Here is a 25276-nt window from a genome sequence, read left to right as displayed (position 1 = left end):
ACAGCAATTTAGTATTATTAAAATATTCAAACATTGCTTTACCTCCACAATTTCTGAATTGCTATAGCGACATAAAACAATGTGAAGACACTTTATTTATGCATTCAAGAACATGCAATACTAGACCCTAGCATTTTTGCAAAATCCATGCATTAGAACACACTTTTAAAGGTGTGCTGGAATGTTTCACAATTTGGTAACTATATCTAACTATTCTCCACACAACAACCAGGATGGGATAACAACAACAACATTATGAAAATTATAGATTGCTACTCACCATACAGTGGAGAGACCGAGTTGCAGACAGGAACAAGAAGGAGACTCCTAAACAAATAAGCTTTCGGCCAAAATCACACAACACACATGCACACTCAGCTCACAGACACACACAGAACCACTGTCTCTGGTTGCTGAGACCCAAGTCTAGCCTCGGCAGACAGAGACAGTGGTCACGTATGTGTGAGCTATGTTTGCATGAATATGCGCCTGCAGGTTGTCTAATTCAGAAGGAGGCATTTTGGCCGAAAGCTTATTTGTTTAGGAATCTCTTTCTTGTGCCTGTCTGTGAGTCCACTATATGATGAGAAGCAATTTATCCTTTTCTTAATACTGGGTCAGTCCAAGTGAAGTGATCCAATAAAAATTAAGTTGGTCACTTGACATTTTTCAAATATTTTGGGATTTTTATGTGTGATTACCCTACAACTGAGAAGTCTAAAACAGTTTTTAAAAAAATTTTACCTTGCATCATTACTGAATAGCGGCCATTTCTGTTTGTAAGCACACAATTATCAGTTTGGAGGCATTATCGTTAATTTGAATATCTCTACACTGGCTTAAGTTAGAACATTGCGACTGACATGTTTGTTTCAGAAAAGTCTCCTCTACAAACAAAGTTTATTACCCAAAATACCCTAAATTAATAAATAACCAATTGAAATGACCTCCAAAATTTGGTATTCATAACTCAGAAAATTCACTTTTTAGACACAAAAATAACAACCAAGGAATGATTTATCAGAGTGTTTTTTTCTTCTCTAGTGAGATATCATAAACTACTAGCCTTGTATAGAGTAAGAATAAATTTTTGAAATTTGAAAATATTTATTTTTTTGTGAAGTTCAGGGCTAGTTATCACTGGTAGGATCGAACATAAACATTTGACTTTTGTACATTTTGTCCACCTATATGATATGATAGCAGAGAACTGCAAAAATTTCAACATTGATATTTGACTGTGAACAAAGATGTGAATTTTTGAAAATCAGAAAATAATTCACATTACACAACAATTGATCTTTCGGTTGTTGCCTAATTCATGTGTCATATTGGTTAGATAAGATCGTGTTATTGAAGTTAAGGTACTGAATTTTGTGCAAAAAAATATATTGTCTAGACAAATTTAAAATAAGTATTTCCAATTAACATAGTTTTGAGATATGATGCTTCCTAATGTTAGTAGTGATGGTTAAGAACACTTATTTCCTCAGACAGCTTTAGTGATAAAGAATAAGACCTCCGAGTTGCTTTGGTATGTTCAAGCACTGAAAGCTTCCTTTTTATGTATTTCATTGGTATCCAAACTTTATCACTTGCAGATTTCCTGAATGACATTTTTGTGCATATTAACCAGCCTGCTGGCCGAAGAACATCATTGTTTTCTAAACTTATTCTCGCAAGCTGCGCAAGCCACCATTCTCCATCATATACACATGCCACTAAATCATTCAATGTTAAAGACAGAGATGTAATTTTACTGACACAATGATCCTCATGTATTTCAATTTCCGATGTTACATAGGATCGAACTAAGTTTTCTGCAATGCCAAGGAATTTTTGGAATTGCTTTGTTCCTGTTACAGCTATATAGTTTTCAAATCTGGTTTGAAGGTTTGTTTTAATATGAAGAACTACCTCTTCTTTCTTGACAAGAAAATAGGTGATGCCTTTAATGTTATCCTTGCAAAAGGCATACATGTCCTCTATTGTAAGAATTTGGTCTGTGGTCTTTGTAGGCTGGTTTTACTCACTTCACATTTTGTTGTACCTCCTACTCCACCACATACATTTTTTACCATGACAAGAAGCAAAAACGTGTCATTCGACCTCCAACCTCCCTCTGGGACAACTGAAGTGCTGTGGTCCAAGTCCTTACTTTGAATGCAAATTGAAGAACTGCAAACTTTGTCTTTTTCATTTCTGAAGTACAGAACAAGTGGATCCACTGTTGCCTGGTCAGTGACCCAATGGTATCCTTGTATTTCATTCGGAACCACAAATGAAAGGTTTTCTGCAAAATCACCTACACCTATGCATTTAGTTTCATAAAGTTGTCCTTTTTTGTCCTTCAAAAACTTACTTTTAAATTTAGAAATATAATGATGAATTTTGAGATTTTCTAACTTATCAATTAAAGATTTGAAGTACTCTTCCTGAGATTTAACCAACGTTATCATTTCAATACTGTCAGTTGTGACTCACTGTTTGAAGGTAACATTGTCAGGCATTCCCTCCTCAGATTCATTAAACAGTTCAAGAGCGGTTTCTTTACCATGGCATTTATCATAGAACTCATCATGCATTTGTAACTGTTAGCATCACAGACCATGAAATCTACGAGGGTAATACCAAAAGTAAGGTCTCCTATTTTTTGTAAGTACATAGACCTGTTTATTTCTACAATGGTTTACATCAGTTTACAGCTTGAACGTTTAGCTATTTTTCGACATAATCACTATTTCTGTCTATGTATTTTTGTAGATGCTGTGGCAGTTTTTGTATGCCCATGTCATACCAGCTCACCGCCATGCTGTTCAGAAAGTTATGAACCTCTTCTTTAACCTCTTCATTGGAGTTGAATCGCTGGGACCACAATTAACGCTGACAGTTACTGTGAGATTTAGAAACAACTCAAACGAGCAATTCAGAACCGGATAAGAGGAATGTTGAGCATGGGTGTACACATTCTCCATGACAAGGCTCGCCCACACAATGCTCGGCAAACCGTTGCTCTCCTGCAACAGTTTCAGTGGAACATACTCACCCACTCACTTTATAGTCCTGACTTGGCGCCCAGTGACTATCACATGTTCCCTAGATTAAAAGAACATTTGGCCGGAAAGCGATTCAGCTCCGACAAGGTGAAAGAAATGGTTCATAACTTTCTGAACAGCTGGTATGACATGGGCATACAAAAACTGCCACAGCGTCTACAAAAACGCATCGACAGAAATGGTGATTATGTCGAAAAATAGCTAAATGTTCAAGCTGTAAACCGATGTAAACCATTGTAGAAATAAACAGGTATATGTACTTATAAAAAAAATAGGTGACCTTACTTTTGGCATTACCCTTATAGTAACTCTTTGTAGTTAACATAATTGAGTTTGCACCAAAAGTCATCAGTTGACATTTTGATGATATAAATAAACACACATGGAGCGTGTTCCTGAGGAGCCGACCATAGTACACCACTTATGGTTTTTTGGTTTTGTTCTGTTTGCGGGTGCAAAAAACAACTGAGGTCATACACGCCCAAGTCAAAACTATAGAACACGAAGACAGAGAGGAGTTAAAAAAACAACTATACACCACTCCCTATCGACACACCGTATTTACTCGAATCTAAGCCGCACTTTTTTTCCGGTTTTTGTAATCCAAAAAACCACCTGCGGCTTAGAATCGAGTGCAAAGTAAGCAGAAGTTCTGAAAAATGTTGGTAGGTGCCGCCACAGCTAACTTCTGCCGTCGAATGTATGTAGCGCTACACAGGCATGCTTTGCAGGCACAAAGATAAATACTGGCACCAAAACCTCTGCGTCAGTAAATAAATTAAAAAAAAGTGGAAGACGAGCTTTTTTTTCCTCCGCCCCGAGTTTCAACCACTGCATTTTCATACATTATTCATCGAAGTAAATACAAATTCCGTATTGTTCATCTTCGAATGTTGCAGCGTTTCAATATACTACGAAAATCCGACTGGCAAGACTCTACGTTCTGAATTTTTTCCTACCTGTGAGAAGAGATGGTTGCTAATAGGAACTTATGACTTGTGAATCACATGCAGTATTCTCTTCACCATAATAATAATTCGAATATAAACATTTTGCCACGTATTCTTTCGAGTTTGCTGCTATCTCATTTAAATTCTTTCTGCCTAATAAACTACGAAACTAAAGTGAGACAACAGCAAACGCGGAAGAATATACCTATCATGTCATGTTCATATTCGTATTATTCTTATGCGTAATAGTGATACAGTCAGAAATGAAGCATGGCAATTGACTAGATTTTTAAATCTAATAAGATGACTTTACTTTCTGTGCAGAATGTAATGTACTAAAGAAGCGTCTGCAAAGATTTTCAAACGGAGAAAAATTTTCTCTAAACTCTCGTTCAGAACATCATCTATCATACGTAGTCCATTATTTGGTTCTTGTTGATCATTATCAAAGAAAGCAGCAGTGTAAGCAGCAACAAATAGCAGTCTCTTGCCATTGTTTCGCTAATGAGACAATTCCTCTCTCTCTCTCTTTTTTTTTTTAATTGTAAACGGCGGTAGCACGCACAAAAGCAAGCCATGCCGCGAGCGGCAACAGGCCGTAAACACTCATTATCAGAATGCGACAAACAATGCATGACACAGTACAGTAATGCATCTTCAGCTAACAGTGACGTAAACACCTATAACAAAGAGAACGGCACTTATCAGATCAAAGAAAAATAAGCAATCAATTCAAACCAGACGAAGCACGTGAAAAAGGAGGGGTAACCGTATAAAAACGGACGGAGTGCCTGACACATAGCAATGGCTACCTGGCAAAGCTTAACTGCTAAGCGTACGTCTCGAACCAAACTACTGTAACTGTATCGTCATTCATTCGACCTAAATTGTGTCTCATATTACAATGGACCAACTTTGTTTCGATTTGGAGGTGCGGCCTAAAACTTTTCTCTCCCCTTGAATTTCAAGTCTCAAATTTCAGGTGCAGCTTAGATTCGGTAAAATTTTTTTTCCTTGATTTTGAGTCTCATTTTTCAGGTGCGGCTTAGATTCGAGTGTGGCTTAGATTCGAGTAAATACGGTAATAGAAAACAGGCACGTTGAAAAAGGGCTAAAAAAGACACCGTACTCTAGAAACAGAGGTTCAAAATTAAATGGCCTTTGCCACATTGCTATGGCGGGTAAAATAAAGGGCGGTCAACAGCTCGCGTGTCATTTGCTAAAATGGGCGATAACTCAGATGGAAAACCCATGTGGGAGCGTAAGCATTTAAAAAATGGGCAGTCCGTAAGGAAGTGGCGGACAGTTAAAATTTGGGCGCAATGTGCACAAAGTGGTGGGGTAGCGCCACTTATCAAATGACAATGGCTAAAAAGGCAGTGCCCATTACGCAGTCTAGTTAAAACGACCTCCTCCTGTTTGGAGGGCCGAGAGGAGGTCGTTCAAACTACTGGGAGACGCTTAATAATCCTGAGCTTATTCCCGTGAAGGGAAGACCACTGGCGATGCCAAAGGGACACCACTACCTGACAGACAGCAACACTTAGGTCATCGGAGGGAATAGAGGAATTCGCGGGCTGAGGTACGAGGACTGCAGCTTGGCAGCAGCGTCAGCAGCCTCGTTTCCTGGCAGACCGACATGACCAGGAACCCACAGAAGCATCACACTGGCTTCACCAAGAGTGAGCAAGTGACAGTTTTCCTGGACCTGCTGCACTAAGGGATGGGCAGTGAACAGCACACATAGACTTTGAAGAGAACTGAGTGAATCTGAGCCGATAACACAATGGAAAAGGCTGTACTGCCAGATTTACTCCGTCGCTTGATACAGGTCGAAGAGCATGGCTGTAAATACTGAGCAATTTGCCAGAAGCCGATATTGAAAGACACGGGTGCCGATGAAGGCACAGCCGACCCACGGTCAGTCCAACAGCCATCAGCGTATACAAAGGTACTATCGCAAAGTTCCACGCGAGGGTCATGAAACTGAAGACGATAGACCGAGGCTGGAGTAGTGCCCTTAGGAGGCGAATGAAGGCCAAAGTTAACATGGGTCACTTCACAAAGCCAATGTGGTGAAGGGTTCATACGCAGTGGGAAAGTTGCAGGTCGTGTAAAGTTAAGCCACCTTAGCAAGTGCCCGAAAGTGGAGTCCAAGAGGTAGCAGAGAAAAGGGACGTGCCCCAACTTGCAATCATAGGTATAATTATAGGAGGAGGCATAGGATGGGTGGCCATGCATGGCAGACAAACAGCATGCATATCTGCTAAGGAGAAAATCAGTGTTAGAACAGCGGTAGACCAGCAGCTTCAGCATACAGACACTCAACCAGGCTAGTGTAAAAGGCACCGTGGCCAAACGGATGTCGCAAAGGTGAATACTGTTGAGATGGCGTAAGAGGGATGGACATGCAGACGCATAAACAAAGCACCCATGGTCGAGTTTCAAACTGGCGAGAGACAGGTACAAATGGAGGAGGGTGGTTCAATCAGCTCCCCAGGAAGTACCACAGAGGACACATAGGACACTGAGGAACAGAGTACAGCAGGCTGCCAGGTAAGACATATGGGAGGACCAAGAAAGCTTCCTATCGAGCATGAGCCCTAGAACTTTCGTAGTTTCACGAATGGAAGGGCAACAGTCCCAAGATGTAAAGATGGTAGGAGAAACGATTTGCACCACCAGACAGTCATACAGATTGTTTTGTCAGTCAAAAAGCGAAAGCCATTGTCAATGCTCCAGGAGTAAAGATGATCAAGACATCGCTGAAGATGCCACTCAGTGAGACAGGTCTGTGGAGAACTGCAATAGATGGCAAAATTGTCAACAAAAATGGAGCTGGAGATGCCCGGCGGAAAACAGCCCATTATAGGGTTAATGGTGATAGCAAAGAGAACGACACTCACGACGGAACTGTGAGGCACATAATTTTCCTGGATAAATGTGTCCAACAAGGTAGAACCCCCACACACCTTGATAACTTGGTCTTTTAAAAATGCCTGAAGGAAACAGGGCAGGCACCCATAAAAGCCACACGTGTAAAGAGTATGGACGATACCAGCAGGTGTCATAGGCCTTCTCCAAATCAAAAAACCCGCCCAGTCTACGATTCCCGCAGAAAACCATTCATCACACGCGTGGACAAAGTAACGACATGGTCAACTGCAGAACGCCGTGCTCGAAATCCACACGATGCATTCATCAGTAAATTGCAAGACTCAAGCCACCACGTCAGCCGGGCATGAATCATACATTCCATCACCTTGCAAATGCAGCTGGTAAGAGAGATGGGGTGGTAGCTAAGAGGAAGGTTTTTGTCCTTACTGGGCTTCGGTATGGGTATGTTGATGGCTTCATGCCAGTGTCAAGGAAAAATGCCCTCTGCCCACATGAGTTTGTCCATGTTAAACTGAAAGTGTTTGCCCACAAGACAAAGGTGCTGCAACATCTGAATGCGGACAGCATCTGGCCCTGGGGCAGAAGACCAGGATGAACTGAGAGAATGGTCTAGCTTCCTCATAGTAAAGGCAGCATTGTAGCACTCACGATTTGGAGAAGAGAAGGGTATTGCCCGAGCCTCCTCCACTTGTTTCCAATGGAGAAAGGTAGGGTGATGGTGATAGAAGAGCTCGAAACTTCCGCAAAACGGCAGCCCAACGTGTTGGAGATAGCAATAGGGTCCACAATGACATTGTCTGCTACAGTCAGGCCGAAAATTGGGGAATGCGTCTTGGTCCCAGAGAGCCATTGGAGGTTGGCCCACTCATCAGAGAAAGGGGTGGAACCGTTAAAAGAACTAGTGAATGATATCCAGCTAGCTCTTTTGCGATCCCAAAGAACGTGACAACACTTTGCACACATCTGTTTATAATGAATGCAGTTTGCCATCATAGGATGGTGGTCAACAACATGGAGAGCACGTGTTGTGCACAAATTGCGTCGGGCTCTGCCTCAGTCCACCAAGAGTCTGGGACACAACGTGGTAAAGAGGAAGTGCAGGGAATAGAACGTTTTCCAGCACTAAGGATAACGTTTGTGAGATATTCTACATGGTCTTGACAACTGGGGAAATCTTGTTCTTCAAAGGTCGCCAGGGAGGAGTAAAACTGCCAATCAGACTTAGGAAGCTGCCAACTTGGGCGTGCATGCCGAGTAGGAGTCAGCAAACAGATAGCACACGGGAAATGGTCAGTCGATTAGGTGTCAGAAAGAACGGAGGGGCAAGCTTGGCAGTGCACAAGGATAGGTCCAAACGGGAATAGGTGTGTGAGGAGTCGGAAAGGAAAAGTGGGTGCTTCGGTGTTAAGGCAGAAGAGGTTGGTTAAGATCAGCCAAGAAGGCAACTCTGACACACCCTGGGAGAACCCAAAAAGGGATGATGCGCATTTAAGTCACTGAGTAGCAAAAATGGGAGAGGTAACTGCCCAATAAGCTGAAGCAAGTCTGCCCCGGTGACAGGGAATGACGGAGGGACACAAATGGTACAGAGAGAAGAAGTCAGATGTGAAAGGAAAAGGCAAACTGCAACAGCTTAAAGAATGGTCGTCCGGGAGATGGGCTGACTACGAATGTCATCTCGTATGAGCACGAGATGGAATGCCGACCTCCGGGGGAAGGTCAAAACGAATCGGTATGAAATGTGAAAGCTTAAAGCGGTACTGAGGGCGCAATTTTGTTTGCTGGAGGCAGAGTACAAGAGGGCACTGCAACACTAGAAACAGGTGAAATCCTGTTTGTGGGACTGAAGGCCACGAACGTTCCACTGGAGTAGAGTCTCGATGAGGAAGAGGTGTAGGGGTGTCACCTCGGGGGCTGGGGAAGAGGCGCTACTACAGGGCACAGAAGCTGGAGGATCCTGCCCCGTGGGGTCCACAGGAGCATTGGCCTGCTTGTGCGGTCAGTCTGTGGAGTCCAATGCTGAAGAACAGTTGTTGGTGCGCACCAGTGACACGGAGGCTGGCCGCGCTACTAAGCTATCACATGGTGACACCATCGAAGAATTCTGAGTTGGCGAAGCAGAAGACCGTTTGCCTTTGGTGGACTTCTTCGAGACTTTCTGGTTACAGGAAGACTCGGGTGTTGTTTGGCTGGAGAGACGGAGGAAGTCTTCATGGGAGTACTCTTCCTGTTCTTTCTGGCCTACCGATGTGTAGCTAATGGCTTTGTCCCTTGAGTAAGAGTTTGACAGCTTGTTGTACATCTACATCTACATTTATACTCTGCAAGCCACCCAACGGTGTGTGGCGGAGGGCACTTTACGTGCCACTGTCATTATCTCCCTTTTCTGTTCCAGTCGCGTATGGTTCGCGGGAAGAACGACTGTCTGAAAGCCTCGGTGCGCACTCGAATCTCTCAAATTTTACATTCGTGATCTCCTCAGGAGGTATAAGTAGGGGGAAGCTATATACTCGATACCTCATCCAGAAACGCACACTCTCGAAACCTGGCGAGCAAGCTACACTTTGACACAGAGCGCCTCTCTTGCAGAGTCTGCCACTCGAGTTTGTTAAACATCTCTGTAACGCTATCACGGTTACCAAATAACCCTGTGACGAAACGCGCTGCTCTTCTTCGGATCTTCTCTATCTCCTCTGTCAACCTGACCTGGTACGGATCCCACACTGATGAGCAATACTCAAGTATAGGTCGAACGAGTGTTTTGTAAGCCACCTTCTTTGTCGATGGACTACATTTTCTAAGGACTCTCCCAATGAATCTCAACCTGGTACCCACCTTACCAACAATTAATTTTATACGATCATTCCATTTCAAATAGTTTTGCGCGCATACTCCCAGATATTTTACAGAAGTAACTGCTACCAGTGTTTGTTCCACTATCAGATAATCATACAATAAAGGATCCTTCTTTCTATGTATTCACAATACATTACATTTGTTTATGTTAAGGGTCAGTTACCACTCCCTGCACCAAGTGCCTATCCGCTGCAGATTTTCCTGCATTTTGCTACAATTTTCTAATGCTGCAACTTGTCTGTATACTACAGCATCATCCACGAAAGCCACACGGAACTTCCGACACTATCTACTAGGTCATTTATATATATTGTGAAAAGCAATGGTCCCATAACACTCCCCTGTGGCATGCCAGACGTTACTTTAATGTCTGTAGATGTCTCTCCATTGATAACAACATGCTGTGTTATGTTTGCTAAAAACTCTTCAATCCAGCCACACAGGTGGTCTGATATTCCGTAGGCTCTTACTTTGTTTATCAGACGACAGTGCGGAACTGCATCGAACACCTCCCGGAAGTCAAGGAAAACAGCATCTACCTGGGAGCCTGTATCTAATATTTTCTGGGTCTCATGAACAAACAGAGCGAGTTGGGTCTCACACGATCGCTGTTTCCGGAATCCATGTTGATTCCTACAGAGTAGATTCTGGGTTTCCAAAAACGACATGATACGCGAGCAAAAAACATGTTCTAAAATTCTACAACAGATCGACGTCAGAGATATAGGTCTACAGTTTTGCGCATCTGCTCGACGACCCTTCTTGAAGACTGGGACTACCTGTGCTCTTTTCCAATCATTTGGAACCTTCCGTTCCTCTAGAGACTTGCGGTACACGGCTGTTAGAATGGGGGCAAGTTCTTTCACGTACTCTGTGCAGAATCGGATTGGTATCCCGTCAGGTCCAGTGGACTTTCCTCTGTTGAGTGATTCCAGTTGCTTTTCTATTCCTTGGACACTTATTTCGATGTCAGCCATTTTTTCATTCATGCGAGGATTTAGAGAAGGAAGTGCGGTGCGGTCTTCCTCTGTGAAACAGCTGGACAGGGGGATGGCGATGCTACCTTGACACTGGTCGATTTCACAAACTCAGAGCTGAATCAGAGGTCGCACGTCTGCATGGCCATGTCCTGCACGGAGCGAGGGATAACAAGAACAGAACTATAGGTACCAGATGGGAGAACACAGGATTTGCGACTAGCCGGTAACTAGCGAGTGACTGGATAAGGCACTTTTTTCTTTACCTGGAGCTCTCGAACAGCCTGCTCAAGACAATCCCGAGAGTAGGCAGCATGGCCATCATTGCAGTTTATACATTGGGGAGAAGGAGGTGGACAATTGCTCTCGTGTGCATCCCTACCACAAGTGACACATTTGGCTGGATGTCGACAAGACGTTCTAGTGCGGTTGAAAGGATGACACTGATAGCAGCACTCTGGGTTCGGAATGTACAGCCAGACTTTGATAATTTCATAGCCTGCTTTGATCTTGGACAGAAGCACCACTCTATCAAAGGTGAGAAAAGGAGTGTGGGCGGGCACTAAGGTGGGACTCTACCTTTTTCATTGCACGATGGACGGCAATGACACCGTGATCAGAGAGGTAAGATTGGATTTTGGCCTCAGTTAGACTGTCGAACAGCCTGGTGTAAATTACACCACGGGAAGAATACAAAGTTCTACGGACCTCGACACGAACAGGGTAACTGTGGAGAAGCGAGGCAGCAAACAGTTGTTGTGCTTGAGAATCAGAAGTGGTCTCCAAAAGCAAAGTGCCATTCCATAAACAAGAGCAGGATTTCACGGGGCTGGCAATTGCATGAACATCTTTCTGAATAATAAACGGATTTACTGTGGTGCAGTGGGAAGGGTCTTCAAATCATTAGCCTCATTACGTTTAATTTTTGTAGATGCTGGGTGGGAAGATGACTCATATGCTCCTTCCAACTGGGGACCCCTTCACAAGGGGGTGCACCCGCCTTAGGTGATTCTTCACACCTCAGGACACACCTCCCGAACATCTGACGGAGGAGCCAATCGGCAATTTGGAAGGTTACAGCTCAGGCAATCGCCTCTCCCTTGGCCTGGCCCGTACCAGGGGGTATGTGCGAATCCTACCTGTCGGCCCGGGGCTGGGAATTTCACGTTACCCGGTCACCTGTTATGCGTCAGACGTGTGGGCCAGCCTTCAGAAGCGCACAGGGAGGAAGAAGAGAAAGTGGAACCTCAAATGCCGAAGCGGCCGAATGAGAGGAGAAGGGAAAAAGGAAAAGAAAGGTGAGACTGTTCTTAAGGCAACGACAGAATGCAGAACATTTACAATAACACCCCACACGTGTTCCCCAAGGGAGGAGAAAAAGAATAGCAAGAGAATAGACTTGCAGCACGGAAGGAAAAAATGCTGCAAAGGCTGGGGGCCCCGTGGTAGTCAAGCACGAACCTGCCAAAGAGTGGCGAGCCCCCTGGGGGGACCCCTTAGTGTGAAGGTCACCAAATTTTGACCTTCCAATTTTGCATTCAGGATGAGCATTTTTGAAAGCTGTATGAAGTTCACTTAAATTTGACAGCACTATTCATTCATTTATAACAACTCTTTTGCTATCTTTGCACATTTTACTGTTTTCACCGTCTTAAAAAAAAAAAAAAAAAAACAGCTGGAGCTTTCATTTGTTTCTTCACTTACACCTACTCCTTTTTTCTTCCTAAAACTGGTATAATGCCTTGTTCTCTCACTAATTTTCAGGTGAGTTTAACCAAATGATCAGAAACAACAAACTCGTGAACTATTTTATCTCTAGCCCATGAGTCAGGAGCAAATTTAAAATTTTACTTACTCTTTAACTTCTCAATTAAGCTCAAATATTCAGAGTTGGATGATTCTGGAGGTAGGTTTTCTTCTTTTTTAGAAACACAGTTGGTATCTACATTATTAAAGCACGATTCTAAGTCTCTTCTAATTTTGTTAACTGGCTCTTCCACCGGTTCTTGGTAGAACAATATCATAATAAATAAAAAGCACTAGTTCGCTTTTATTCTTCAGTATACTGTAACTAACCAACAGTATACAGTAGAACAAGAGCAAACTAGTGGTTTTCATTTTCTAATTTTGTTTGAAATTCGTGTACCTCACTTTCTATAGCTGCTTTTCTTTTTCCGCTACTCACTTTTTTTTTATTTTCAAAGCAGGAGACATCTCCAAATTAGAACAAGCAAAATCCAGTGGATCCAGTTTGCTAATATCATTAACAAGCTTATATGATTATGGTCCTAGATTCATGATAAATATTTTTGAGTAAAAATTTGGACACAGGGAATGTCCAGGAATCACATTAAGTTTCACTTGGGAAGCCGTTTTACTCACACTTGACAAGGATAAATGTTCAGGTTTTATTTCTCTCAAACCTTTAATAACTGGCATTTTATGAACTTTGAGTGGATCACAGCATTTTTATCCAAACATGTCATTGTACTGCGGAATATATTTTATCTCATGATATTCACGAACTGATGATACAGAAGAACGCACTTTTAATTTAAACAAAGTCTGTCTATATTCATCAAAGTCATTCACATTTTTTTAAGTTTTTTGAAACTGAACCATAAACTGTTTTGTGATGCACTTCACTTACTATTTGTCTAATAGAGTATTGTTCATCCATTTCATTGCATTCCAATTATTCTTTCAAATTTATTTACTATCAAATTTTAAAATTATTTTAGTTAATTCAAAATTACAATCACGACTAAAGCACATAAAATATTCTACAATCTTAACAGAGGTTTCTGAACAGACTGCTGATAAAAAAGCCACAGCCAGCAAATGTAGTCGGGGTACACAGTTCATGTACAGACTTGTCACTAACTACTGGGACTGGTGCAGACTTTTAACTCTGTCCATTGGGTTCCTGTACAGATCTGTCTTGAGGAGTAAACTCGTGCACAAAACTGTAGCCTTTTCAACAACAAAGAAATTTCACAAGTTTCTTATTTTACTTTTATCATTCTATACTTGTAATAATGTGCTACTTAACTGACAATAAAGCTAGATGTAAATGGGCAATTTTTAAAATGTAGAACTAAAGCAAAAGCTCTTACTGCTTAATATTTTATTATTAAAATAAAAAAATACTAACTAAATATAAAATGACAATGTTAACTAAATAACAGGTCACAAGTAAAATTTATTACAATGAAACAATAGGCAACTACCATAAGATCAACTGCAGTGTAATGTGAATTATTTCATCATTTTCAAAAATTCATGTCTTTGTTCACAGTTAAATATCAATGTTGAAATTTCTATAGTACTTTGCTGTCATATAGGTGTACAAAATGAGCAAAAATAAATTTTTTTTGTGTATTCAGTCCCTTAGGAGATAACTAGCCCCAACTTCACAAAAAAAATAAAGATTTTCCTATTTCAAAAATTTATAAAAAACAAGGAAACATTTGTCAGTGTTCTTGCTCTATATAAGGCTAGTAATTTATGATATCTCACTGAGGAAAAAATACAGTCTGATAAATCACTCCAGATGTTATTTTTGGCTCCAAAAAGTGGATTTTCTAAGTTTTCAATACCAAATACTGTAGGTCCTTTCAAATGATTATTTTCGATTTGGGATACTTTGGATAATAAACAATATTGTACAGGAGACTGTTATAAAAACAATCATATCTGTTGCAATGTTGTAGCTTAAGCCAGTGCAGAGATATTCAAATTAATGATAATGTCTCCAAATTGAAAAACTGTTGTGCACTTACAAATAAAAATAGCAACCATTCAGTAATAATACAAGGTAAAAAAAACAACTGTTTTGGACTTCTCATTTATAGGGTAATCACACATAAAAAATAATATTTAAAAATGGTCAAGCAACTCTCATTGGATCACTTTATAAGGATTGACCATATTGTCACATTTTCCATGTTCTTTACAAAGCGCTATTTCAGCAGAAAATTATTTTCTTAGCATATGTTGCCTTTTTTCATTAACATTGCATATTTAATTCATAACTGCCATATTAAAAGCATATATTTCAGTAATAGGCATATTAAATCATTTGCTATCTCTTTCTCACAATTGATAAGTAAAAAAGTAACTGCTCCTAAGCCTAGAAAGGAAAGAGCTACTATGTGGGTGCCTTTGGTGTCTACCGGAAGGAAGTGATGCATTATATTAACAAATTACTAATTTTACTTTCAGAGAGAGATAAAGAGAAAGAAGTGTGGAGTATCATGTGGGCATTTTATTATTTCCTAACTAAAGTTAGCATGGTAACAATATCTCCTATAACCAACATATTAATACTGATTACTTTGTCATAAGACATACACAATGATGCTAAAATGATGTTCCACAACTTCAGTTGCAAATAACTGAAAACTCCCAAAGAGAATGGAGCCGAATTTCTATAAACTTTTACTCTTGGAAAAGAGATAGGGTAGGAGGTGGGAAGAAAGATTAGAATTTAACATTCCGTCAATGATGAGGTAATCGGAGATGAGGAAACCATTGAAAACATTAATCTGGATGGATGGGCGGGGATTTGAGCTGCTATCTCCCCAAATCTAAGTCCACTGTCCCATCATTCGGCCACGTCGCTCCATAAGAATACTAGAGAAGACTTTTAATGAAGAACTTCCATTGTTTAGTCGTGTGCCAGTGATGGGAATGGCGGCAAAAAAACATTTTCAATAGATAAATTATTTTTCAGTGAGAGGTGCAGCCGTTTGTCACGTTAACAATGTTGGCAGAGTCTTCCTCACAAAACACTGGTTTTAATCATTTGTAATAGCCTGTTGCTTATTTTTATCATTGGAGAAGCAATACTTACCTCCCTGTTCAAGTCCAGCCTGAGGAACTCGCCCTTGACACGCCCTCTTATTTCCACACGGTCCACAGAGAAGATTATGTCCCTCAGCTTGCGACTTATCACAACATCGTGCCACAGGTTGTCATCAAGAAGACTTCCCACCGACAGACTTGTCGCGACGCCGGAACCTTTCAAATAAAAAAAAAAAAGAAAAATGTTAATTATTTTTAGGATACTCTCAATTCTTCAAATACATTGCAGGGTTCCCTCACTGTACATAACATGTAGTGCTATAAATGTGATACAAAATTCATTTACCATGAGATTTTGGCTTTATGAGCATTCCCACAATGAATTTCATGAACAAGAGTAGGTCACAGCAATCAGTTAATTCTAAAAGCTAGTTCACATATATTTTTTTGTAGCTGTCCTTGCTGATTACAATATTACCTTTTAATTCTTCAGACATTGGGACACTTCTACCAAACTTTTGGTGACTCTCTTAAGGTTCTATACACCTGGACGTACAACATTCAAATAGGTTTATGATTAATTATGAAAATCATCACAGTAAATACAGTATTCGTTTGATCAACACACAAATATTATGGAGATGCTTCAGAAAATCAAACGGAAATCCCCTGAGAGAAGTTTATGTTCCTTCTGAAGACCGCTATTTAGAAAATTTAGACAATCAGCATTTGGAGCAGACTGTAGAAACATCCTACTGTTGCCAAGATACATTTTGCATAAGGACCACAAAGATAAGATACAACAAATTAGGGATCACATGAAGGCATACAGACAGTTTTTCCCTTGCTCTAACTGCAACTGAAACAGGAAAGGAAATGACTAGCAGTGGTAAAACATACCCTCTGCCACACCCAATGTGGTGGTTTGTGTAGTATGTATGTAGATATAAACAATTTTCTCCTGTTATATGAACTATTGTATCCCTGCAGATCATATAAATGTCTTTTTTCCAAATTGATCCTGTTTAGGATGCAATCTTATTTTGCATTTATTTTCTTGAGCATTCTGGTTTTACATTTGTAACTAAATTAATCTGTATCACTCTCTTTTTTTTCCCGAAACTGCCAAATGCTACATAATGCATAGTCTCTTAAGAATTTTCCATTTGCTCTCCACAATTATAATTCATCACTTGTGTTGCAAACACGTACAGAGCTTCCATGTACTTTCATTTCCTTTCCGAAATTGAAATTAATAGTGAAAAGCCTCAACAAACCTGAATCTCATCACAAATGAATTTTGTCTTCATACAAGGTTATTTGAAACTGCTTAGGAACCACACATAGCACAAACAGCTTGCTGCAATAATAACAGTCATGAAATAAACAAGAAGTTCCTAATCATTCTAATAACTGCACGGTTGTAGTCACACACACACACACACACATACACACACACACACACACACAGAAGGAGGGAGGGAGGGGTTACACATCTTACGAGTGACACATTGACTCCAAGTACTAATATCTTTGCATGCCTGAGCTCACCCTCTGTAACTTTATGCCTTGTCATTTTATCACTGTTATACTCAAACTACCACACTGGCTACACAAAGCTCTACTTTTACGTTAGCGTAACGCTGTACTCGCACTTTTTCACACAGCATGTGGAAGTACTTGTATGCTTATACCGCCACACATATTCACATATTTGCATTCTGATTGCTGGAAGTTATATTAAAGCATGGAACATCTCCACATCATAGACTAAGCTTTAACAATCTGGGTAAGTACTAATGTTTTCAGCTTTCAAGTTCTGCTGCTTTATTTTAAATATTAGCATATTTCATTTGGTGACAGTGTTTGCTTTCAGTATGCCTGAAAATGACAAAATATTGAAACTGCAAATGTAATAAATATTTTTAGCAGTTGTAAATGCAATGGCTAAATTCACAAATTACACGACTTATTGGTTAAAATAAAGATGTCAACAGAAGAGCAACAAATATTTAAAAGGTACCAAGAACAGGTAAGACTGAACCCTGCACACTCACCGAGATCCAAATTGAGAAGCATGCGATTGTCGCGCAGCTGGAGCGCTATGTAGTCACCCTGTGTGCCTCGGCTATACATGAGGACTCCATTCGCATTGTTAGTTTTGAAGCGCAGCCTGATGACACCCCTCGTTGCTGATATTGGGTCCCTCTGCAGGTCCTTGCGGACGAGGGCAGTGCCGTTGAAATACACCGTCTCTGCCTCTGCAATAACAAGCAAACATTTGTCTCAAAATAATTCTTCAAACAAATTCACAACACAGCTACTGAGCTGCAAGTGATAATCTTTTAGCTGCAACAAGATGCACAGTCACCACAAATTATCTTTATGATAGCGTTCTGTTGCCATCAAATTGATAAAAATATCCTGTAATTTTGTTTTCATTACTGCACACTTACAACCATGAAGCAATTCTCAAATGTTCATATAGAGTAAACCAATAAAGCAGTAAAAACATAGGATGTTGGTGGGATTTCGCATTTATATACACGACACCACATAACTTCTTTAAGACACAGACCTCCAAGAACTTCTTTCTATGCCACAATATAACACCAAATTTTATGCTTGGAAATTGCACAAAAACTGAAATTGCTAATAGTGAACACGACAACATTTAAAGAATTTATAGGTGCTGTGAACCTGTATTATTATAACTTAAATGGACTATACAACTTTTGTGTACCATTTGACTGTTTCTTCTCCTTCTTCTTCTTCCACCTTGTGTATTAGAATGTAATGTACTGCTAATGCCATGTGGCATTTATGTGTTGGGTTAAGTGCTGTCACCTATGGAAACTGTATGAACTACATGCTATGATGCAATACTCTTTTCCTAAATTACGAATTACACATTTTTGGTTATCTAACTAAAGCATCAACATGTTTCAAACAACCTACATAACAGTAAAAAGAAAAAAAAAGAAAATAAAATAAATGGCACATTAACTGTAAATTTGTGCAAGAGCTTAGAAAGGCATTATTTAGTTTTAAGGAGGTCACAATCAGAGAAGAAATGCACGCTAGTGCTTACTCGACTCATGATCAGTCTGCCTGTTGTCAGAAGTTGCACAATGCATGAGACAGTGTGTCACTTATTGATGAACACACACCTAACGTCCACTGAATGGCTGAAGGAGATGGCTATTTACAAACTTGTAGCTAATTTCTACAACACGCTGGGATCGTATAACAGGCAGTAAATGAAAATAATATAGATGGAAAAATGTAAGTAAAATGTTTATTAATTCAAAAGCAATCCCCATAACTGACGATACGTTTATCCCACTGAGAGAGAAGATGGGTATTGCCTCCATGGAAAAATGTCGAAACTATCCAGAATGAGATTTTCAACTGCAGCGGAGTGTGCACTGATATAAAACTTCCTGACAGATTAAAACTGTGTGCCGGACCGAGACTTGAACTTGGGACCTTTGCCTTTTGCGGGCAAGTGCTCTACCAACTGAGCTACCCAAGCATGACTCATGACCTGTCTTCAAAGCTTTACTCCCGTCAGTACCTCGTCTCCTACCTACCAGGAGTACTAGTTCTGCAAGTTTTGCAGGAGAGCTTCTGTGATGTTTGGAAAAGTATGGAAATCTCATGGGGAGAGATGGGGACTGTACGGAATATGTCTACGAGTTTCCAAGCCAAACTATCTGCAGCACCATCAAAACAACCTTGGCAAGATACGGGCCCACCCACATACTCAATACAGTCACAATCTCCCCCCATGCCCTTTCCACATTTTTAGAACCCTGAAGAAAGACATTTGCGGCAGTCACCTTGCTTTGGACAAAGAGGTGCGCAGCTGCGTCCAATCATGGTTCTTTAGAATAATGGAGCAGGGTCTAATGCAAGATTCTTCTCAATAAGTGAAGTTTACTGTAACACTCAAATGCCAGCATGATTTGAACAAGTTTCCCTTGTCAAATTATATAAACTGTTACTACAGATACTTTTCACTATATCTTAGCTCCTGAACACAAAATTTTCTACAAGTATAAATTTTATTTACACATCAATAGTTATGACAACCCAAAGAAACACTCAGGAAATTAAGTTTTTACAAATTCATCACAAAATCTAGTTCAAAACAAACTACGATGGAAAATCCAGCATGGAATGTAACAATATTATGAAAAGGAAAGTTGCCACTCACCATATGGAGATGCTGAGTCGCAGACTCGCACAACAAAAAGACTGTCACAAATAAGCTTTCAGCCAGCAAGACCTTCTTCAAAAATAGACGACACACACACACACACACACACACACACACACACACACACACACGGCTGCAGTCTGTGACTTCAGTTCCCAGAGGCTTGATTTGCGTGTGTGAATTGTGTTTGCGCGGGCGTGTTGTGTGTGTGTGTGTGTGTGTGTGTGTGTGTGTGTGGTCTATTTTTGGCAGAGGCCTTGCTGGCTGAAAGCTTATTTGTGACAGTCTTTTTGTTGTGCCTATCTGGACTCAGCATCTCTGCTCTATGGTGAGTGGCAACTTTCCCTTTCATAATATTGTTACATTCAAAACAAACTACAATATTTACCGTTATTTTAACCTTCATTGGTAATATCGGTCAAAATACATGTCACAAATTATATTTTTTATATTTTGCAAAGGGATAGCAAAATATAATTACATTTCAACAGAAAATATGAATAACTACAAATATTCAAATTTTCATCATTAATTATCTATCTGAATATAGCATTATTTTGACTAGCATAATGTCCTAAAAAGATCAAGACCTAATGTTGCTCTAATTATTCTTTAGACAATACCAGTTGTGACAATTGTAACTCAGTGTTGTGGCAACACATGTAATTACATAACAAATTTTTACAAAGCACTGATTTTGATGTCAAATTATAATGTTACGCAAACTGAGCTTACGCAACACGGAGCGTCAATAAGCACGGTTTAATACAAAAATGCAGATTCCAAGAATACTTATTCAACAACACTGTACCTATTATAGAGGACTGCACCATATTTCCATTAAATACTGAAGCCGACAAAAATATAAGTCAATCTTGTTTATTTTCTTGTGGCATTTTTACTTTTGCGTGGCAGAGATTTGCATCATCAGTGCTTGTTGTTTTATGAGCATTAACCATGATCCAAGGGCTAACATTGCATCTGCTAGTACTGGAAATATCATGAGAGGGTATGAAGACTCAGACACCAGTTTCAAGCTTGATGAGGTTGTTTGAAACTGCTGAGTCTTCATAGCCTCTGATAATATCTCCAGCATTAGCAGACAAAATGTCAGACACAAAAACATGTCTTGGTGCACACCTATTGTCCACAAAACAAAAATCACCAAGAAGGGATGGTCTGCTCATTAATACAGTGAGATCAGATAGCATTGATGCCATGGCTACGGACGGTGAACTCACTGCATTGCTACGCTAGTTGCAGGCCTGGCCAAGTTATTACAGTGGTACTCCAGCCATCCATAAAATCATAAGCTCACTTAAAAGTACAGAGTGTTCAGAAAGCAGCAGCGCAGTTACAAGATACATTGGAAATGACTTCCTCCCTGGGTAGCAACAGAACCTGCTTAATTTTATTGGAAAACACTTTCTGCGTATCCGACTATGATACGCTTCTCATATACACAGTTATTGTAGTTTGTTAATCACAGATTTTGTTTTTTCCCAGAGAAAAAATGTCTGGTGGAGTAAGGTCCGGCGAGAGAGGGGGCCATAGGTTTTTTGAGAGGACACATTCCCCAAAAAGCTCTTCCAGAAGATATAGCATTGTTAGCTGTGTGCATAGTAGTGCCACCTTGTTAAAAATTATGATTCGTTGATTTTGTCTTCCTTTAGCTGGCAAATGAAATCTTAGATCATTAAACAATACCATTCACTGTACACAGTTTCTTCAAAAAATGAAGATCGAATAATGTGCCATCTAGATATTTCTGCTCTCACTTCAATTTTCTGAGCGTGCAACAATGTTTCATGTGCAACACAAGAATTCCCTACTGAACATAATAATGTGTTTCGTGTGTTAACATGACCAAGAGGCAGAACCAGGCCCCATATGTATAGCAGGCAACATCAAGAATATCAGTGGCATTCCTCTCAGCAAAAGACGTAAACCATTTGCAGTAACAGATTAACTTTTCATGATCCACACCTTTCATTTCTTATGCTGTAGTCACTTTACACAGGATCAATTTCAGTGTTTCCCTAACTGCTTTATGCATGACTCCAACCTCAATATCTTTTTCTTGTGCCAACTTGTACAGTGATTTTGCTGGGCTCTATTGGAGGCAGAAATATCTGACAACTTCTGTTTGTTTACTTTAGGTGATCTTCCAGTTTGTTTGCCATCTAGCACTGAGCCTGTCTCTCAGTTTCTTAACAGCTCAAGAAACTAAGTGAACGATGAGGTACAGGTGTACACAAGAGTTTTTCAGCAAAATGTCACCTGCACTACATCTGTATATTTATTGCATTGTTGAAACAATGTTCGACATAATTTAAAAACAAATGAGCATCTAAACACTACACATCATACTCAACAAGAAATGGCTCTGAGCACTATGGGACTTAACATCTGTGGTCATCAGTCCCCTACATTCAACAACTTCCATCGGCTGAACCAAATAGTTAAAAATTGTGCAACAGTAGAGTGAAATGAATACCACTCGCATATCGATGAAAAATCAATTCTGCCAACTCCTTTTTTTTAAACTCCAATGTAATATATATTTGTAGCCCACAGTCCAGTGCACAGCAACTTCCCACATGCAGTGTATTAGTCACCCCATTGAATAAAGATACTGTACGCTGTTGCGAACTGTAGTTAGTGTACAATCGTTACCACACAGTCAAGTGACCCTCGACCACTGACGTATGTTGTGACACTGAAGTAGTGTGCATGCGCGCTGGTCGCTCATATGGAATCATCGCAGTAAGGTGCGTTGTGTTGATGTGCCTAGATCACACTGTGAATTACATGGGCTGATTAGACGGTCATCAATATGAACTATCCAACGTGATTACTAGCAGTGTCATAGAATTTGCAGCCATCTAACACAGTGTAAGGCATACAACCTGCAGCCATCTAACACAATGTAAGAACAGTGAGAGTAAAAAAATCCCAAATGACAAGGAATGGAGTGAAGTGTCACGCCTCATCGACAAATATCGGTTTCGAAACCAACGCGAATTGCAGTTTCCTTGAATGCAGGTCCACCTCAACCAGTACTTGATATGAACCATGCAAAGTGTGGTGGATTGTATTTATTTTCTTCCATCTTATGGCCCAATACAATTGGTCAAGAATTCATATCTCATGTCAGCCTTTTTATCTTAGAGTAGCACTTTCACCCAATGTCTGCCGTAATTTGTTGGATGTATTCCAGTCTCTGTCTTCCCCTGGAATTTTCACTCTCTACCGTTACCTCTAAGTACTACAGAAGTTATTTCCTAATGTCTTAACATACATATCATCCTGTCCTGCCATCTTGTCACTGTTTTATACATTCCCTTTCTTTGGCAATTTCGCAAAAGAAATTTTTCATTGCTTATCAGTCCACTTAACAGACGACATCTTTCCATAGCACCATGTCTCAAATGTTCTGATTTCCTTCCCTTCAAATTTTCATTCACTACCATACAGTACTGCGCTCCAAATGTGCATTCTCAGAAAGTTCTTCCTACAATTAAGGCCTATGTTTGATACCAGAAGACTTCTCTTGAGCAAAAATGCCCTCTTTACCAGTGCTAATCTGTTTTTTATGTCCTTTTCACTCTGTCCATATGTTACATTGCTTCCAAGGTAGCATAATTTCTTAACTTGGTGCTTTCTGCTACTCCTCATTACCTTTGTCTTTCTTCGGTTTACTCTCCGTCCACATTCCGTACTCCTTCAACCAGTTGCTACCATTGTTCAGATATTCATTATAGCAGGGAACTATTTTCTATGCCACCTTCATAGAAAGATGCCACCAGTGAAGGCAGTCACTGTTGAACATTGTCCAAAATCATGCTTAAATTTCAAGAACATGTCGTAGTCAGAAGATGTGAGATTGGGGCTGTACAGCATGGAATGCTCAGTCAAGGCATTGTGTTGCAACATCGTACACGTGTGCCCCATCGTGCTGATATCTCTCAAAACCTTATCCAACAACTCAGTTGGGAGCAGTTCAATCACCCATCGTACAGCCTCGATTGTGTTGCATTTATTCATGATTCTGAAATCTGTTGACCTTATGGTCAGTCAGGTTTATCTGTGCTGTAGGCCCACACTGTATATATGAAAATTCACGAAAAGCTATCTCACTGGTTTCTCTGATATTCACTTAAGTGTGGCATCGATAGCGGTGTGTTTTAGGCTCTTAGAGATCTCAGCGCGTCATTTTTATTCTAGTCACATGACCATGTTGGAAGACATTACTAATTGAGTTTAATCATTTTCACAAACAGCAGTACGTGTATGGAGTTAGTCGTTTACTGTGCAGCAATCAGCTTTCGTGTGCTGTGAAAACATGAACTACTTAAAACATTTTAAATGCTAACAGAAAAGTAAAGCTGGGAGGACGGGTGCTGAGTCAGGCTTGGGTAGCTCAGTCGGAAGAGCATTCGTCTGCGAAAGGCAAAGGTCCCGAGTTCGAGTCTCGTTCCGACACACAGCTTTCATCTGCCAGGAAGTTTCATATCGGCACACACTCCACTGCAGAGTAAAAATCTCATTCTCGGAACATAAAAGTAAATTATCAGGAAAAGTTAGCCGCAAAGGAACTGGGAACTCTGAGAACAGATCCTTTGACTGAGAAAGTTACGAAATCAAATGAGTGTGACTACAAGTGAACATTTAACAAGGGAAGTGTACGGAAGTTGTTGTGTGGGTGCAGCGTCAACATGTCTGATTTTCAGCCTGGCAGTAAATTCGTGAACACAGATGTATGTTAGGGATCTTGTACATTTCTCCAAAAAAAATGGAAAAGCATTAAAACTCTCGCTTATACAAAAATGCAAAACTGAGAGTGGCAAAAGCTTACACATTATTTTGTTACTGCTCTAAACTATACTCATTTATGCACAAAATAACAAAATTCCACAAAAACAATTCTTCCTTTCATCAAATAAGTTACACATATTGTTATTGTTATTATTGTTATTGTTATTATTGCTATTGTAATTATTATTGGCAGTGTAGCTGTATAAACTTGTCGATAAGCATAACTGTCATATAACGGACACTATTAATTTCGCAATCCCAAATTTATCTGAATCTAAAAAAATTGTGAACACCCAGAATGTTTACTCAAGAGTCATCACTGCATTTGACTGTTAATTCCATTCAACAGGTCCTGTATTACTCCTTTACTTTCACTAACAATAGCAATGTCGTGAGTAAATCTTATCTCTGATATCCTTATATTTGAATTTTAATCTTGCTCTTAAGCCTATCTTTCATTTCTGTCATTGCTTCCCAGATGTATAGAGTGATCAGTAGCGGCGAAAGACTGTATCCCTGTCTCACAGGGTTTCTGATCAAAGTGTTCAGTTCTTGGGACTTAAATTTTTATTGTTTCTTCTTGGTTCTTGTGCATATTGTATATTACTTGTCTTACATTATGGCTTACTCCAATTGTTTTTAGAATTTAGAACATCTCACACCACTTAACATTGCTGAATGCTTTTTCCAGTT

The 25276-nt window shown here is 40.1% G+C and overlaps 1 protein-coding gene across 2 annotated transcripts in view; it reads right to left on the bottom strand.

The window, feature by feature from the left end:
* LOC124552683 (neurexin-4) overlaps positions 1-25276 on the bottom strand; it is a 174111-nt gene that overhangs the window by 103398 nt on the left and 45437 nt on the right. For both annotated transcript variants that reach the window (XM_047127004.1, XM_047127005.1), the window contains exons 5-6: positions 17601-17804; positions 15593-15759 (exon numbers count right to left, since the gene is read on the bottom strand). In XM_047127004.1, the coding sequence (XP_046982960.1) occupies positions 15593-15759; positions 17601-17804 (371 nt within the window). The remainder of the gene's footprint in view (positions 1-15592; positions 15760-17600; positions 17805-25276) is intronic.

The sequence above is a fragment of the Schistocerca americana genome, chromosome 10, assembly GCF_021461395.2.
Source record: "Schistocerca americana isolate TAMUIC-IGC-003095 chromosome 10, iqSchAmer2.1, whole genome shotgun sequence".
Taxonomy (NCBI): domain Eukaryota; kingdom Metazoa; phylum Arthropoda; class Insecta; order Orthoptera; family Acrididae; genus Schistocerca; species Schistocerca americana.
This window is presented reverse-complemented; position numbering and strand designations above follow the sequence as displayed.